At 36.1% G+C, this 19,442-nt stretch overlaps 2 protein-coding genes across 3 annotated transcripts in view; one reads left to right on the forward strand and one right to left on the reverse strand.

Moving 5' to 3' along the window:
- LOC104474368 (DGAT1/2-independent enzyme synthesizing storage lipids) overlaps positions 1 to 19,442 on the reverse strand; it is a 688,180-nt gene that overhangs the window by 329,439 nt on the left and 339,299 nt on the right. The gene's annotated exons all lie outside the window — the stretch shown is intronic.
- Positions 1 to 19,442, forward strand: part of RP1 (RP1 axonemal microtubule associated) — a 181,203-nt gene that overhangs the window by 129,479 nt on the left and 32,282 nt on the right. The window contains 4 exon segments of the mRNA XM_086742338.1: positions 4,215 to 4,347; positions 5,671 to 5,810; positions 11,070 to 11,322; positions 16,963 to 17,204. Coding sequence (XP_086598464.1) covers positions 4,215 to 4,347; positions 5,671 to 5,810; positions 11,070 to 11,322; positions 16,963 to 17,204 — 768 coding nt within the window.

Here is a 19,442-nt window from a genome sequence, read left to right on the forward strand (position 1 = left end):
TGGGCTTTGGGGAAACACTTAAACTTGAAGGTTAATGCAGGCTCTTCCTGTAGGCAAGGGCCCAAAAAGCATTCTGGATGTAGCATTGGATTACTCTGAAGTTAGTAAAAGAATGTTTTTCTGAACTGGGCCACAGAGTACCTTAACCCTACTTTGGATTTAAAGACTAAAGGGTGATTCTCTAAACAAATAAACAGTCCAGAATCTGTTCTGATGGGAAATGCTAGAGATAGCTTCATTCCAGGCTAAAATTTGAATGGGTTTATGGTACTTAAAGGGACATTAAGTCTGAGTTTATGAGCTCTACTGAGGATAAAGGAGGAGTTTGTCTTGTTCATATTTTCTCCTCAAATTTGTTCTTTATCGGCTAATTTTGTAGTCTCAGTTTAGGCTACAAGAATGGAAAGAATAGGTAAGCAAAACTAATTTATCATTTTAAATATGCATCTCCAAGACATTGGTAAAGCATTAAAAAAATATGTTGACGCTGCTCTCACTATATCCATTGTGTGATTACGTAAGATTTCAGCCTCCAGAACTGGTGGGTCAAAACACGGCAGGAAATTCATAATAATTTGTTTTCTGCTCTCTTTTCAAAGACAACCTTCTGCAAGTGGCTAAGTTATTTTTGTTCATATTTTTAAATACTTCAAAAGTTATTTAATAGTTGGCTTATTAGTAGCTATCATTTGCTACAATCTACAGTAAGTCAATAGGTTGGTGTAGACCTATGTAGTTTCTTCTATGAGTGCACTTACAACCCATAACATAAGCCACAATAATGTATAGTGTTTGTTCCAGTAATATGCTTGTAGCCTCTGCTACTCATTTATTAGTCTGATTATAAATTAGTTATACATGGAAGTATAATCTAAACCCTAACAAGTTGGTTTCGCTTTAATAGGACTCTTACAGTGCAGTAAAAAAAATAGAGATGCTGTATAGAAATAGAAAGACTACAGGAGGCAGTCAGTATGTGTAAGCTCACTATGAATCAGTGGTCAAATCCAGCCCCAATTGAAAAGAATTCCCTTCCTTGCTTTCTCTTTAAGTGAAAGAAGTAATAGCCAAAGTTTCAGAAGTTTCACAAAAACAACACAGATTAGAGATGAAACTGCAAAGGCTAAAAAGGAGATAAAACACCTACATTTCTATTGCTACTGTCTCTTTCTCTATTGTAGTGTTTACAGCGGGTTCAGAGTACTAGAGTTTTCCCTGCTATTGCCTATGGTTTTCTGCACGCTTCTGTAGAAAATTATACAACCTTAGCTAAAATTTATGTCTTTTTGTTAACTTTTGAATATTTATGTACAATAGAATGAGTAGCTTTTTTCTTACTGAGTTTCTTTCAAAAAATATAAAATAATCTTTACTTTTGTGTAGAATACAGAAATATTATATAATTTGGAGATAAAATTCACAGCTAGATGTAATTTTACAATTTTACAACAAGCATTTGTCAGGTACATTTTATTTTAAGGCCAAAGTCTATATAAATTTACACATCTCAATTTTGTGAGTCCAGTTTCTGCAGGTCATCTGCCTGGATGTGCTGGTAACTCTGAGTACAATTTTAATATGGATAGGAGTTTGTGATACTTATTAATATTTAGTTAGGGATGTTTGTATTGATAGAAGTTAGGGAGGATATTTTTATATGAGAAGAAGTTAGATATCTAGTTTAAAAAAATTCAGTCACTGCAAGTCCAAAAAATGAGTAAACAACTGACCGCAATTTTAGTGGAATTTAATACTATCTAAAGTATCTAAAGTTCTGGTTTTGTTTAGTGAGGGGGGGGGCCTAAGGTGGTAGCTTCTGTAGGAAACTGCTAGAAGTTGCTCCCCTTTGTTCAGTGGACTCGGCCAGGCCTAGGGCGGACCCACTGCTGGCCAACGCCGAGCCAATTGGTAGCAGAACGTCCCGTGATAATGCTTCTGCAATAATGTATTTAAGAAGGGGAAAACAGGAAAAAAAAAAAAAACAGAGGAGATGTGAAGCGGCTGAGCAGGGGCAGAGAGGGGGAGGCGCAGGCCTTGTGGGCCTTGCAGGCCTCACCCTCTGGCCTCCTGCTGGACACCCAACTGGGCCCAACTTGGCCCGGCCAGCTGCAAGAAGTGGAGAGGAGATGAGTAGTGAATAAGATGTAAAAAGGATCCTGAGAGGCATCTGCCAGCCTGTTGTGAGGAACCGCTGCAGACGCCAAGGTCAGTGAAGAAGGAGGGGGAGGAGTAATGCGGCTCCTGGCCAAGATTCCCCTGCAGCCTGTGGTGAAGACCATGGTGGAGCAGGTTGTCCCCCTGCAGCCCATGGAGGTCCACGGAGGAGCAGAGATTCACCTGCAGCCCATGGAGGACCCCACACTGGGGGAAGGTGGAGGCCTGAAGGAGGCTGTGGCCCGTAGAGGGCCCGCTGGGGCAGCTGTTCTGGAGGGACTGCACCCCGTGGAAGAGATGACCCACACCAGAGCAGTTTCATGAAGGACTGTGGCATAGGGGTGGGACCCCACAATGGAGCAGGGGAGGAATGCGAGGAGTTCTTCCCCCGATGACGAAGTAGCGGTGTAAAACAATGCGTGATGAACTGACCGCAACCCCCATTCCCTCTTCCCCCCTGGGCCGCTCGGGAGGGGAAGGTAGTAGAGATAATGTTAAGCCCGGGAAGAGGGAGGGGTGGGGGGAGGTTATCTTGTTCCCTGTCTCATTCTCCTGCTAGTTTTAGAAATAAATGAATAGTTTTCCCCAAGTCGAGTCTGTTTTGCCCATAACGGTAACTTTAAGGATTTCTCCCTGTCCTTATCTCAAACCTCGAGCTGTTTTTCCTTATATCATCTCCCCCTATTCTCTCAGAGGGTGGAGGGAGCAAGAGAGAGACTGCGTAGTCTGGTCCCAATTGGGGCTGAACTATGACAGAAATCTACTGTTTATTCAAATAATTAACGGTTTAGTTCTGGAAATGGTAATGGGAAATTGTTTACTTTCATCTGGAAGCTTTGTGCCTGTTCTTGTGAAGCACTGGGCACATAGCATAAGCAGCAATGGAAAATGTTCAGTAATTACATTTCTAGGCAAGAGAGTCTGACAAATTTTTTAAGAGTGGAACTATCAAATTCCTAATAATTTCAATTCTATAATTCCATTAGCTAACACTCTATGCATTTTAAAGCTTGCACTTGAAGTCTATGTAAGGAAATCTTTACTCAGGATTTTTAAACCTGAGTACGTGTATCCTGTACAATGAGCCACAGACATTTGTTGCTGCCGCTGGTTTCAGTAGTGCTAATAAGTCACCACAGTAATTTTGGAAATCCCTGCCTAAGAATTTCAGTTACTTAATGTCTTGATGAAATTAAATTTTTGTTTAATTTTGTTTTGTTTATAATATCTTAGGTATAATATTTCTATACAAAGAGATTCTGAAGTCTGAAGAAACCATTTCTGCAAACTTGTAGTCATTAGCTATGTATCAAGTTCAATCCTGCATAGAACAACTACCAGAAAAGCTTCTGCATATGCTTAATCATTTGTGATTTTGTATTTTATGACTTGACCTAGGATAAAGTTCTTGATCTGAGTTGACTATTCATAGCTAGGATAGGTGAGCTCCCAAGGCTGTGCTTCCTCAGTTGGTTTTGATGTTCTAAGTTCACAACTTTGGAGCCTAATACTCCACTGAGTATTTAAAGACAGGTGGAATGAAGCTGGACCTAAGCTCGCACCTTCTATTGGAGTTCATTCTTCAAAAACCTTATTTCCACAGGGAGCCCTAAAGAACATTGAATAACTCATTTCTGCCAACTTTCAAAATCCTAGCTGAGATAGACCAAGTCATATGTAGACAATTGAAAAGAGGCAAAACAAATGGTTTTGAAAAATGAGCATATGTTATTAAGATTGATGTAACTGTATTCATTAATTTGAAATTCTGAAATTGCAAGTATATACAGGTCAATTTAACCTGTATCCTTATTGGTTCCCTACAAATAGGTCCTGTGCCTGTGTCAATATGCCATGAAGAATATACCTATAAATATCAGGCTGCAGAATCAGAGGTTTGCAGCAACTACTGTAGCTTTTCTTATCCGGAATCAGGTAGCTTTTATAAAGTGTGTGCAGACATTAACAACAGGAAGAAATGACAGTTCCTGCTGAGATGGAAATAAGAAACTAAATAATTCAGATGATAAATTAGTTTCTTCTGCTGCTTCTCCCTGCAGCTTCGGCTGAAAGACCTGGACACTAAACAGGAGTTGGGCTTTCCCACTGAAGCACAGTGTCTGTTTGGAGAAGATGGATCTGAGATGGTGACAGAGCTGGCAGTGGTCAGGCCAGACAAGCCACCACTCAGAGGTATGCTGCTAAACTAAGAAATAAATACATGAGCAAATGCACACACACACACACACAAAATTGTGAACTGCCTAATGGGATGAACACAAGGGGCAAGACTGCAAAGCATTTTCTATATACTAAAAAAACCATTCAAACTTAATTTTAAAGATTCAGTCCAAACACCTGTGTAAACTGTGCAGTCTTTAAAAATGCATGTTGTTCAAGCATTTTTTTCTGTTTTAAAACAACTGACGTGTATTGTTTTCAGTAGTCTAAGTACCAGTTAGAAAGTCTAAAAAATGCACAAAGCCCAATTAGTATATTTCTGTTGAAATTTTAGAAAAAGTCTGGTTTATCATAGGCAAGGTACTGAATCATAGATTTAAAAAAGGCATGTGCAAAGTCATAATGGCATGAACTACAGAAAGAAAAAAACAATCTTTTTGAGGTTTTCTTCAAACTTCATTTGTGCCCCAGAAGCTCAGTTTCATTTCATCATTGAATTTAAAATATGATAACATCTTCCTTTGTTCTGATTACATTTTATAAAATATTTATAAAAGAATTCTCATTTGTTATACTCTATGAACAGAAGTCTTAGTTAAAATATTTAAAACTTTTTGCATTTAATACTTAACTGAAGGCTACACTGCAAATGAAAATGTATCATAAAGGTCTGTTATAACCTTTAATTCTTCACAGAGCTTACAGAACCCATAAAAAAATTTATCTGTCTGCCTCAAGAAATCTGTACTATATAATTCATCAGCCAAAAGTAATGGCAAGCCATCCTCTGTGGTGAAGAATAACAATAACAACGCATATCTGTTTAAATAGCTGAGCCATTTTTCCTGAAAGTATTAGTTGACAGTGGCCACAATTATCAAATTGCCAGACTAAAACAGAATTCATCTTATCCAGAACAAAAAGTGGATTTCATCTGTATTATATCTGTGTTTTTTCTTCGTAAAATGTTGTTAGAGTTGGTAAATGCTAGCTCAATTTAAGATCTTTAATTCCTACAAGAATTCAAGGCTTGTTACAAAGCCTAATAAAATCAGTGCAATTCTTTCTGTTGATTTCAGTGACCACTGGATAAGACTTCAGAACTATGACAGCTTTTTCTTTTTCTGTAATGTAAGCATGAATTGTTGCATTGATTCATAAGAGACATTTTATCTCTAATGCTGTACTGCACTGTACTGTACTGTGATATATATATTCATTCCCTGGTCTTGAAATTAATCTTCTACCTAAAATAAATTGGTTTATAATGGTTGGTAATTAGACTGCTGAATAGCTGATTCGGTAATGTCTTGTATCACTGATTTTTCATGACAGAAGTTCTTTACTCAATCAGTGTTCATACGGGAACATTGCCTGCATCAGGGACTGATGCAGATGTATTTATCACAGTATGTGGAGAGCAAGGAGATTCCTGCAAAAGGAGACTAAGACACTCACATTTTGAAAGAGGACAGGTTAGTACTGACTTATTTTCCTTGCCTGTTTACTTAATGTGTTTTATTACTTTCTTCCAATAGCATATTTATTTTCAATTATCAAATGAAAGCATTAATGTTACACTGTGGAAACCTCTGGAAAAGGTGTTGCTTACTAAGTATGGACATTTTACATGAAGTTGGATTACAGTGTAAGAACATTTCAAGCACCAATAACTTTTAGAAACTGGAATTGAATACAATGATATGTAAAATTCTGTGGCATACTTCTCAGAATTATAGAACAGTTTGGGCTGGAAGGGACCTTTAAAGGTCATCTAGTGCAACCCCCCCTGCCAGGAGCAGGGACATCTTCAACTAGATCAGGTTGCTCAGATCCCCATCCAATATGACTTATTTTTCAGTTTTCTGTGAATATTAGAGCAATTTCCAGTAACTGCTCCTTTAAAATCTGGGGTTTTTTTAAAAAAAAAAAGTCAGTCCAGATATAATTGAAAAAGAGGTTTTAAATGTGTTAGCTTCTATATGTTAATTAATCCATTTATACAGAGATTTGCAAAAAGGTAAAGCTGCTTATAAACATATTGAGACTGCTCAAGATAAATTCTAGGAGAGATTTTCTGGTCAACCTTTGGTAGTCACCATTTTAATGATTATATCTACACAACATGTTCACACATACCCTAGACTCAGCCTTTCGAATTTCAATTGATCAATTGAGCCTGTACAATAAAGCAGGATCCCCTGTACTTATTTTATGCCATTTCTTAAAATCTCTCTTGGCTGAGATGCCATAAGTTTCCTAGGGAACCTATTCCACTGCTTTGCAGCCTTGTCTTTAGACAATTCTTCCTTCGTTTGCTTTATAATGTCAAAATATGTTCTTGAATATAGAAACATTGAAACCAGCCATGTTATCCTTATGTTCCATAGTGATTGATAATATTTCTTCCATGAATTTGTGTAAACCCTTTTAAAACATGTGATGAGCATCCACAGTCTCCTGTGGTAGCATGGGCGACACTTGATCTGAGACCTATGTAAAACTGTCGCATACAGGTTTCATCCGATTTCCCTTCTTTTACTGGAAGACACAATGAACATTTTTTTCCTTCTTCTTCTCTTTGTCGTTTTTGCTTTTATAGACCCCTATCCTCTGCGTGCTTGTTTTGTCACTGGATTGTTCATTGTTCCTTGTGTAGAAGAACGTTTCTGTAATCATCCTACTTACACTTTCCTGTATCTTTTTCTGACTCCAGTACCACCTCCTCTGCTTCTCTTTCTTCTTCTTTGTCAGATTTCTGCTAGCTTAGCTCTAAGTATTGTCTTTAGACAACTGTTGCTCTAAATGGACTGTGTGATACAGTGTATAGAGCACTCACAGACAGGACGCCTACATTCATTTCTAAGCTCAGCCACTGGTTTACCTGATGATCTGAATGTATCTTTTTACCTTCCTTGCGTACCTCATTTCCTACTGTAAAATGAAGATAATGAAGTGTTTAGGCAAGAATGAAAAGAGGTAAGTATGTATATTTCAATGAAGTTTACCTCCCTTTTTATTTACTGCTGAGGAAAATTAAATACCTCTTTAAAAAAATATGCTTAATCTCTCCTTTTCATAGCAATAATCTAGTGTTAGATTTGTAACAGTATTTAGTGTCCTGGTACCAGGTGAAATTGCTATGGACTTGGATATATTTAATAATTCAGCCATAGTATTCCTACTCAAAATATTTAGGTATGTTTTTATTTCCTTTTCTTTCCTTTTTCTTATAGAGTCTTGCAACCTCCTTTTTTTTTTCTTTTTTTTTTTTTTCTTTTTTTTTTTATTTTAAGATGTCTTTGTTTGCAGAATCCTACTACCTTGGTCCAAACTGTGCTATTAATATATAGGAGGAGCCTTCTGATGTTGGTTGCCTGGATGATATTATTAAAAATACAAGTTAATGCTTGGCATTTTTGAGGGCAAATGTTTATAGACAATTAGAAGAATTAATAAAAGACATAAAGGTACATAGTCTGTGATGTAAGCTGGAGGTCTCAAAATAAATAATTTATATAGCAGTTTCAAACTGGATGTTAATACAGAGGCAGTGACACAGCTGTTAGTGTTAAGGAAATCAAAGCCACTCTACTGAGCAGAAGAGTGCAGAGTGTCTTCTCATGCAGACCCTTTCGTTTAGGTGATCTGTTTTTCTACTGTGGACAATGAAAGTTTTCTTCAGCTTAGATATTCTGTGTATTCATGTTCTTCGTTGTGCAATAGGTCCTTAGGAAAGGGTTGAGCAGCGAGAAGGCGAAGTGTTCTGAGGATACTAAGTTAAGGTAATAAATGTGAAAGTTGGTGGCAAAGGTTGCAAAAGGACCTCACTATATTGAGTGACTGGGTAATAAAATGACAGATGAAAATAATTGTTGCTAAATGAAAAGCAATGGCTGTGAGTGGGGAAAACCACTTAAACTTGCATGCAAAATGACGGGCTCTGAAATAACTTTTACCCATAGCAAAGTGACCTGGGCATTAGGATAACTCTGTAGTTACGTCAGCCCAGTACTCAGCAGAGGCAAAACCAGACCAAAACAGAACAGATCGAATGTTTAGGAATTATTAGAAAAAAAGAAAAAAAGCAGCCACCTCAAAGCAGAAAATACAGTTGTGCCCCTAGATAAGTTCTCTGATGCTGGTGCATAATAGATGCTATGTTTTTCTCTGATTCACTTGTCTTAAGAAGTGCAAGAAGAGTGTCAAGTAATATGAAATATCTGCCGTACGAGGGAAAACTAAGCAAACAAGTACTGTTTAGCCTGGAAAAGGGATGATGAGAGGAAGGGAGAGAGAGATAAGAAAAATAAAATGGCATGGAGAAAATTAGTAATTCTACTTTCTCATGAAATATAAGCACTCAAGAGAATTAAATGAAACCTGCAGGTGGCAATTTCAAAACAAAAAGAGGTGACTCTTTACACAGTGTATAATTAATCCATTTTACTTTCTGGCACAAGATGTTGCAGATAGTAAAATGCATGTTGGTGCAAAAAGCCATTGCACATTGTCATGGAAGACAACTTTTCACTGAGGGCTGTTAAGTGCAAAGACACAATCTCTGGCTCAGGAAATCTCTGAACCACAAATTGCTAAAGCCTGAGAGACTTTATATTCAAGAAGCATCTCTATATATTTGCCCTGTTTTTCAACTCTTCCCTAGAAATCTGTTCTTGGTAGCTGTTGGCAACAGTAACCCTGGACTAGACACATCTGTGGTCTGATATACTACTATCAGTCTTACTTCTTTTTACATAGAAGTAGATTAATAAAAAAGTTGGAATGAGGTTTTAGTGAGAGTATCTAAGAATAAAAGGTGAAAGGAAAGGATGTAAAGGGCAAGCTGTATTCAGGGACAAGATTATGTCAGCAATATCCCTGGAAAACATGGAATGGACAGGCAGAAAAAAGAAAGTTAAAGAAACCTGAGGTATGAAAAAAAAGGATCTCTCTTGACTGATAAAGGACTGGAATATAAGGAAAAGCCAGGAAGGCAGAAAATTATAACAAAGTGTAAGAAAAGACAGTAAAGTTGATTTAATTACTGCAGAAAGTAAGGCTGGTTTATATTTATTTAAGAAATTGTATGTCTAACTTTTTCACCAGTTTAATGGGTTAAATAGATACAGATTGTAATTTTGTGTAGCTAACACTTCATCTAAAGCAAGACAACTTAAATAAAATCTTTTTGACTTTCATTAATTACATTTTCCGTACTGTGTTTAATGCAGTCCTGAATGCCTTTATACCGAGTGGGGAAAAAAAACCAAAATATAATGACATCAACCAAAAGTACATTCTTGCTAATGCTGAGGGAGTAGGCAATTTAATGCATTATTATGAGAATGCATTGATAACAATGGGTGATTATGACTACTGTTGTCTAATGACTGTTAATTATTATCACAAAGAATGAGACTAATGATAGGTCCCTTTTTCAGAGAGAGTTAGCTGTGAAGGAACATGAATATTAGCAATACAGGCTATTTCCTCTAAGTCAAGGGTCATGTAGACTGACAAGAAAATTATATTTGGCTTAAAGAATAAAATTTGCCAAGAATAAAATTAAAAAGCAATGAGTGCCCCCCAAAAGTTATTTAAAAGATGTTCCTCACATCTAGATCTTATTTTGGGCTACACATGCATTGTACGAAGGGGTATAACTTGCCATGGTAACTGTTTCGGGAGATCATGGATATAACAAGGTAAGAATGCTGGAAGTCCTGAGACTGTGATAGGAATAATAACTCTGATGTTTTCTTTTTCTGAGCATGTTGTAGAGAATAGTCTGACACAGACAGGAGAATGGACCAGATGACATAATTCTTTCTAAAAATCATCTCTTCCTTTCTTACTTTCTGGTCCCTATGCTTTTTCATGCCTGGTGGCAAACCGGTTGGCAACAAATGAAAATTATAGTGTCTGTTTCTACTATCCATCTGGATTTTTTTTAATGTCACCCACACACATGCCCATGTATCTACCCACCCACTCATATTATCTCTTGCATGGAACACATTCATTCTCTCACTCACATAATTTATTCATCCCAACATGCACTAGTACAGTTGCCATTTAGCTTTTGTTTACTGATAGCCGCAGCAATATTTAAACAGATGTCTATTTACATCTGAAGAGCACATCAGTTCTTGCCTGTATGCGTGCACAGCCTTAGTTATAGTTTCTAATGTCAGTATCTTCCTTTGTTTGCACAGTCATCAACAGTGTCAGTATTTCTTTTCAGTTGAATAATACGACATTTCCCACTTGAAAAATAGGATGTCTTGGAATATAAAAGACTTTGAAATGTTTAAAAATAAAATGCCTTATCTAAATCAAACTTCAATTTACGAGGCCTATCCTGATATTTGAAGCACTCTCTTTGTTTCAGTTATGATGGATTGGTTGAATTTCAATTTTCATAAGACTTATGTAAGTAAATTCATTTTCTGAGGTTTCTTTCTGCCCAAAATATTGGAATGTTTTTTCATAATAAAGTCTGAGATGCAGTGATCATGAACAAGGAAAAACTTACATATTTAAGAATCCACGTATTTTCTGACCAGAGTCTCCAAATATGAATGTCAGCCTGTATATTTATTTTCTATCAAAAACAAAAATATCCTTCAGCATTGAAATGAATCTGTATCTTCAAATATAATCTTCTTAAAGATGGATGATAAAGTGTATGGTTTAATCAGTTTGCTATTTTTTTGCCTTTACCTTCTCAGGTTTGTATCTCTGAAATAAAAGCAGTAGACCTTGGACAGTTAACCAAAGTGCTTGTTGAGCACCATAATGTGGGTTATGGAGCTGGATGGTACCTGGACCAAATTGTCATCCGTGAATCAGGCAAGACTGATGGCCAATACGTATTTCTTTGCCAGCAATGGTTAGACAGTGGAGTTGGAGATGCACAGACGGAACGAATGTTGAAACTTCTTGGAAAAGTCAGGAATGAGATGTTGACAGAAAAGATCTATGGTAAGATCCAAAATCATCAAAGCTCCTTCCAGCTTCTGTTTTAATTGTAATTCATATTATTTTGGGGGTTATTTTTAAGATTCAACCCAAAATACAGAAATAATATAGCTTAAATGTGAGTTGCATCTCTCACACAAACTGTCTTTCCAAACACTTTTCAGAATGGGTAAATACAATTATAATGTTCAGGGGAGAAAGACTAGAGCAGAAGGGAGATATTAAATGATGGAGGCAATGAAGGACTATGTTTTCAGTTAAGGCTAGAAAAAAGCTGAAGCAGAAGGAGGTAGGTTGTTCCATATGGCAGTCAATGCAGAGCAGAAGGCTCCTGCAATAGTGATGAAATCACAAGAAGAGATACAAAAACTCTTTTAGCAGAATGAGATTTTCCCATATGTTCCTATATTTGCAAGAATCATTTGCTTTTATTTGCAGTTTTCTTTTTTACTTATATCAATGGCATAAGTTCTTGCAAACAGTTAGTTGACCTGAACCCAATATCCTATTCAAATTGTTTAATGAAAAAAACCTCGAAATTCAGAAACAACTTAGACACTGAAAATATGGTAAGTCTTTTACACTTTGCCAGAGTACTGGATTTCTTAGCTCTCTCACATGTCTTTTTTGAAGAGGTGTAAAATGTTGGTTTGGGTCCATTTATGAAACCTGAATCAGAACTGGTAGACCAAGCTATGTAAAGTTTAAGTAATCTGAAGGTGTGAATTTGCATTCTAAATCAGCCGTTTTGTGAACTGATCTTTATTAATTTATATACTCATGGATATTTCATTTTATTCTCAGAGAGTTTTATATTGTACATAGTTGGAGACACAGCTAGTAGTGTGTATCCTCATATTTAGCTATCTGTACTTAGTCCACTAGCAAATATCTTATATTATCTAAGGAAACAGAAAAATAATGTTGCTGAGGCAATAGAAAGACAGAATACCATGGAAATATAAGCATAGGATAAGCAGCTAGAACAGTGACAATTTCAGAATAAGAAATAGTTGTATTGCACCACCGCAAGTATTCCAGGTCTCTAAAAAATAGATTCCGTAGGTGCTCTACATAATCCACAGAGCAAGGCAGGCTTTTCCAAAGGGTAATTCAGAGCAGAAGCCAAAGGTTGGTCATGGTCCATCAGATCTTTCTTCACTGATAGTAGGAAAAGTGGGAGAAATCTTGCATCCTTCTTTATGCACCTTAATTAGTGTTTGAACATAGCTATGTAAAAACATTTTCCTTCCAGTTTTTGCCACACACATAGTCCTCAAAAATCTGAGTGCAGATTTGCTAATATTTTCTAGTCTATGATTGTTAATAATCAGCTCTGAATCCACTGAAAATCAGTTCTGGTCTGGGTGTATAATAACTTTAAAATGAATATGACAAGCAGAGAGCCCTTAAGGAATAGAGAAATAAAAGACTGATCAGCAAAGAGTGCTAAACCTTAGAGATCAGAAAGTACATGGATACTAGGGGACTTACTAAATGTCAAGTTGAGTCAGATTTTATAAAAGAATTAAAACAAATAGTAAAGGTTCTTCAATCATTTACTTATTAATAGAACCTGGAAAGATGTGTAACTATACAGGGACAATAGAGTGCAGAGTGAAGGTGATGTAGGTAAAATCCCTAAACAAATAGAATATTTTGTCTCTGTTTTCATTAAGGAACCATAATGTTGGCAAGGGAAGCAAAACCAAAATTGCTAATGGGAATGAGGTTATTGGAAATCACCCAATCTGAAATGCAAATAGAATTTCGAGTTTCATGTAGTTAAATAGTGACAACCAAAGGAGTAATTAGCTAAGAATATTGAAGAAACTGGAAAATGAAGTGGATCTAGTAGCAAGGATTTTAAACAATTTTATGAAGACAAAAGGTATGACTCAAAAGTAAAAAAGGTAATAGATCCATCTAGAAAATAAAAGGCAGAATGTAGGTGACTATAGACCTAGTAATCAACCACATGCAAACCTTTATAATGCACTTTGAAGAAAAGAATAGTTAAGACAGTAGAGGCAAATAGGAAATGAGAAGGAATGCATCATGACTTTACTAAATATAGATTGTAAAACGAAGTTGATACTCTTTAGAAATATTTTCCTGCAAGAGAAATGTATTGACATCTAATCCATCTACATTTCAGTACTGAATTTTATTTACTTTGTGGGAAATTATTAGGTAATAATAATAAAGTGGAAAGTGACAGTAAAAGGAAGAATTGTAAAGAGCTAGAGAAGAGAGAATGAATATGCTGATGAAACCTGTTGGTGCTACAAAGCTAAGAATGGTATCAGGACACGAAGAGGTTATGTGATAAACTTTAAGAACTGGAGGAAAGCAATGGAACTGAATTCTGTAGCACAAAGCTTGAGTACTATTAGGCACAAACAATCTAAAAACATCTGTATCCTCGTGTCTTGTAATGATTTCTGCTACAAGAGTTCATCAGCGGGATATGGCTAGGATAAATACCTGGGTTTGTTGTATGATTGTAGGATAACTTTTGAGACTGTGATGGCTGTGATGGCTGTGATTGTAGGATAACTTTTGAGACAGTGATGGCTGTGAGTAAAGTCGTTATGACCCCACAATGTATGTAGGCATTAATAATGAAGATTTAAAAGAATTAATGCCACTACATAGAAACAGTAGTATTTAACCGGGAATGCTATGTGCAATTGTGGTCACTTACAATAGAATCATAGAATGGTTAGGGTTGGAAGGGACCTTTAAAGGTCATCTAGTCCAACGCCCCTGCAAGGAGCAGGGACATCTCCAACCAGATCAGGTTGCTCAGAGCCCCGTCCAACCTGGCCTTGAATGTTTCCAGGGACGGGGCATCTACCACCTCTCTGGGCAACCTGTGCCAGTGTTCCAGCAACCTCATTGTGAAAAATTTATTCCTTCTATCTAGTCTGAATCTACCTTCCTCTATTTTAAAACCATTACCACTCATTCCCATCACAACAGGCCCTGCTAAGGAGTTTCTCTCCGTCTTTCTTATAAGCCCCCTTTAGGTCCTGGAAGACTGCTATAAGGTCTCCCCGGAGCCTTCTCTTCTCCAGGTTGAACAGCCCCAACTCTCTCAGCCTGTCCTCACAGGAAAGATGCTCCAGCCCTCTGATCATCTTTGTGGTCCTCCTCTGGACTCAGTCCAATAGGTCCATGTCCTTCTTATGTTGGGGGCTCCAGAGCTGAATGCAATACTCCATGTGGGGTCTCATGAGAGCAGAGTGGAGGGGGAGAATCACCTCCCTCGACCTGCTGGCCACACTTCTTTTGATGCAGCTTAGGATGCGGTTGGCTTTCTGGGCTGCTGGTGTACATTGTTAGCTCATGTTGAGCTTTTTGTCCACCAGCGCACCCAAGTCCTTCTCCTCAGGGCTGCTTGCAATCCATTCTCCACGGAGCCTGTATTTGTGCTTGAGATTACCTCAACCCATGTGTAGGACCTTGCACTTGGCTTTGTTGAACTTCATGAGGTTCTATCCAGAAGGATTAATTCAAGTTGGAATAGCTGTTAAGAAGACATGATGACTGGCAATATGGCAAGTCTTTGTTTGGGAAAGGGTTTTGGAAAATCTTGATATATTAAGACTAGCAAATGAAATGTTCAAAATGGACACAGTTGTGATCTATCAAATTAATGGTGACTTACACATCAAGGAGGGAAAAGAGTTATTAAGGCTAATAGACAAAGTTGTCTTAAAAATAAATGGATTTCAGCAGTCCGCTAATGCCATTCTGTGAAAATTAAAAGATTTCTAAGAAAGAAATAATGAATTTTTAGCATAGCTGTCTTTTAGACTTAACTAAAGAGAAGGAAAGAAGCTTAATGTAGCTGCTTTTAAATTGGATCTTGACAAATTTATCAGAGATTATACAATGTAGTTATAATGTAATAGCAATGTATGCTACTGTATGATCCAACAGAGACAGTCCTTCCATTGAGTCTTCCTGGGCAGCTATACATTGAAAGTTTAAAGGCTTAATACTTCAGTACTAAAGGGCTAAAAAAGCTTGGATTATGTCACAGGGGATATGATAAATTTTCATTTGACTTTCATTTTTTTCATGGATATCATTGGTTTAATTTATATTTAATGTTCGTAGACATGAAAATGGTAGCTATTTATGATTATCCATGAAGTCATAACAATTGAAGTTATTTTAGACTATTTTAAAGATGGTGAGTACTTATCTTCACCACATCCTGAATTCATGGCACCTCACCTGATCTAAGGTAATAAAGCTTTATTTGCATTAGTTTATAGTAGGAGATAAAGATTTGTCTGTTGTGGTTAGGAACCTGGACTTTACAGGACTATGAATGTAAACCCAGAAAGTCACTGTTTCCATTACTCAAAGCAACATACAGTGTTTTACAAAGTAGCTATTTGAAATCATTAAATCCATACTTTGCCTGACTTTGCATAAACAGGGCTAAATTATCTCAAAAAACCCTGGTCAGGCTCAATTCTACACCAGCCCAGGAAACCAAACCCTCTGCAGGAGTCATGGGTTTTTTTAAAAATGGAAAACATGGGTTTGATAGCCCTAAATTTTCCATATAGTCTATTAACAGGAATTCAAATGTTAAAACTAGCTAAATCTGTGCTATTTCTTTTTATGAGTATGAGTTTCTGATTCTGAAAACTGTCTTGTTGATTGCAGGTTTAGCTAAATATCTCTTCAATATAGAATTACAGAAGTTACTCAGAAGCCTACCTGGTATCAGTCTGCAGTCCTTATGAGCCTTCAAGTGACTGCCAATTCATCTAGAATGTTTAAGAGACTAAGTGCTTCAAACTATACCTTTAGTTTGAACACAAGCTACTATTCTTTTTCAATATAACTTTGAAATTTTTGTTAAAGTAAACTGCTTATTTTGAGTGTTTTCTGTGTCCCTAAAGTAGGCAAATCTATGTGCTGTTGTATGGGACTATTTTTAACCTCTCAGAAAACATCACATCTTCACAGAAGAAGTTGATGAAGTTTGGTACTTTGCTGGCATGATAATTGTAGTGATCTGTGATAAAAATATCACATTTCAAGCTCTGAACCAGTTTATCTCATCAGTATCTTATTATATACGTATATACGTATATATATATGTATATATGTATATATATATTTGCTATACATGTAGCAAATCTTAACATTCTAGTTTAAGTAGCCCCTCAAAAAGTTAAAATGAAAAAATATCCTTCCTTGACCAAAGACAAAGATAACCAGTACTATCTAGCAGAAAATATGCTGCTTTTGAGTGTTGATTAGAAAAAAAAAATTAAAATCATCAGAGGAAACATTTACGAGGGAAAAAAAATCAGCAGATTGGTATGGCTCTTCATAAGACTCTAATATGGAAATGGCAGTCTCGTCTGCACAGTGCTATTGGACTGGCCCATTTCTAAAGCATCAGCCATTATTACAGAAGGGCTGGCGTTCAACTATGCTTCTCACTAAATCAGTGATAATGTGTGAACCTGTTTTGTGCCAATATTTTAGCTCAGTGCAAAGCTGGGAAGGAGTTGCTAGTCATGAACTAAGCCTGTTAAAAATTGCTGTATTATTTTGGATATTCAGCAAACCCATTAATTTTTTTTTTCTACTGTTTAATTTCAACAGGGACTTGGGATGTCCTTGTCACAACTAGTGATATTTCTTCTAGTTCCTTGAATCCTAAAATGTCTCTGACTGTATGTGGTGGGAAAGGTACCTCTACTTCAGTCATATTCCCCAAAGGATCCCTTAAAAAAAATCAGATTTATAAGACTTCAGTTGAACTAAATAAGAAATTCAATACTATATTCAAAGTTCGCCTAGAAATTGAAGAAGCTGGAGAAGGAGAGACTTGGTATTGCTGTGAGGTAAAAAGTAAAAACTAAAACAATTATTTATTGTGTCTTCACTGTAAAATTCTCTGGTTTTTCTTTTCATCTTCTATGGTTATTGCTTCCAGTTTTCAATTCTGTCTGAATTTACATAATTTTTAATTCAGAAAAATAAGTGCATCAGGTAACAACGCTTGTAGAATGATAATTTCAGAGACTGCTCAAAACACTTACTAGAATAGCTATGGATAACAAAAATCTTGTAAAGTTAGATGGATTTCTGGAGGGTATATATACAGATGTGCCATCATCTGTAGCATATCTGGTGGTGTCTTTTCAGAACTGTGCCCACTGGCATACATTGCAGAATTTACATAACTCCAAATTGGTTGTTACATGTTGTAGACCCAGTGATCCAAGGCAAATAATTAAGCCAGACACTAGAAATACCTTTTGATGAAAATATCTGCCTTTTAAGTTGGCATGTGAAAAAAAGAAGTGAATAGTAAAAATGACAGTCTTTCTTCTGATGTCCAAGATGCTGAAGCTAAAATCTACCATTGCACTGAAATTGCTGTGGCACTTCACTATATAAAAAATATCTTTATCCTCTTATGCTGGCAAAATAAAAAGAAGTCTAAGGCAAAAAATAATCTTCTTTCAAATTGCAGACACACTTTTGTCCATTAATGTTTATATTTTGTTCTCATTAAAAACTGGAAAAAAAAATTCCTGTCCAATACATGACATTAGTGAGCTGAACCTCCTGACATTTAAATAGTAGTCAGGTTGTTAATTTCATATTTATAGCCAGACGAAGTAGTCATCTAACAAATCGATTGATAAAATTAAGACTACTTCTTGGATATTGTAGGAGAGAGTGAACCACAGTAAAAATTTCATAAGAGAAACTTGGTAGTTGAATACAGTGACATCTATTAGCCTGTTTCACTTCATTAACTCAGAACTCAAAGCTGAGTTAGGAAAAAGTCAACATAATTTATGCTGAGGAAAAGATGCTCATTTACATTAGGTAGAATTAGAAAAAGAAAGAAAATATTAATTTCCCTGCTTTGAGGTATATGTAAATTATTGGTGTTTCAGGAAGACATTTAGGAAGAAATGTCCTCTGTTATTGCATGGATTCTATAGCAGGACTGACTGAATCCTGGTGTGAAATAACTAGATTGATATAAGATGTTGTGGATAATACCTGTTATTAAAGATAAGTTAGCAGTCTATTTGCACTGCTGGTTTGAACGAGGATGGTAATTTCTATGCTATTTTACTTTGATTTTACAAGATTGCACCTCACAGAGAGTCTGAGATTTCCCCCTTCTATCACAAGTAAATGCAGGTGCAGTTGGTTGAATTCCATATTTAGACTCAGAATTCACTTTTATAACTATAACTTCAAAATAATTCTTTTGGTGTTTTTTTGCAGAAATTGAAATCATTATAACATAATATCCAGAACAAAATTAATTAAGATATGCTTTATTTCTGAAGCATGTAATAGCTAACATCTTTATTATTTCTTCTTTCACTTCTTGAAGAAATAAAGCACAGTACATGAAATCCAATTTTCAAGAAACTGTTCAGGAATGTAGATGTTAGTATGAAAGGGAAATTATATTAACATTATACTTTAGACTTAATTTTAAAAAATCTTTGCAATGTATCTGTCATAATGAAGAATAATAGGAGTCTTTTGGAGACAAAAATCATGCTACCATCTCACAGTGACAATTGCTAACCAAAGATGGTTGAGCTTACTGGGTTAAATGTTTGGTCATTTTAGTGAGGTAGGTCATGAAGAAATGGATGAGTGAATTTTCTGTGCCCTTTTCAAAGCAGGGTTACTTCCTGCAACATATTTTTAAATATGTTTTCTGATATAGCTTTAAATCATTTAGAAAATGGGACTTTATCTCTTAGTGTAGCTGCTGGTACCACAGTGTAAGACACCTCATTATTAAATTATGTTTCCTTATAGTAAGACTAAGCTACTTAGCTCAGGATCAACCTTTTGTTACTTTATGTACAGAATTTTGTAGAGATTAAAATACTTAGTAACACATTCTATATATTCACATGACACGTAAGTACAGGTAGATATATTCACACACCATAAAACTTTATTAATTTCTGGTTTTCAGTTTTTCCCAGAAACACTTCATTTTCTTTCTCCCGTTACTTAGAATGAGAAAATATTCAGCACTGAAAAATGTTGTGGCATATTTAAATTTCTTAGGAGCTGAAATGGGCATATCA

This window comes from Chlamydotis macqueenii, chromosome 2, assembly GCF_036417535.1.
Source record: "Chlamydotis macqueenii isolate bChlMac1 chromosome 2, bChlMac1.mat, whole genome shotgun sequence".
NCBI classification, from domain to species: domain Eukaryota; kingdom Metazoa; phylum Chordata; class Aves; order Otidiformes; family Otididae; genus Chlamydotis; species Chlamydotis macqueenii.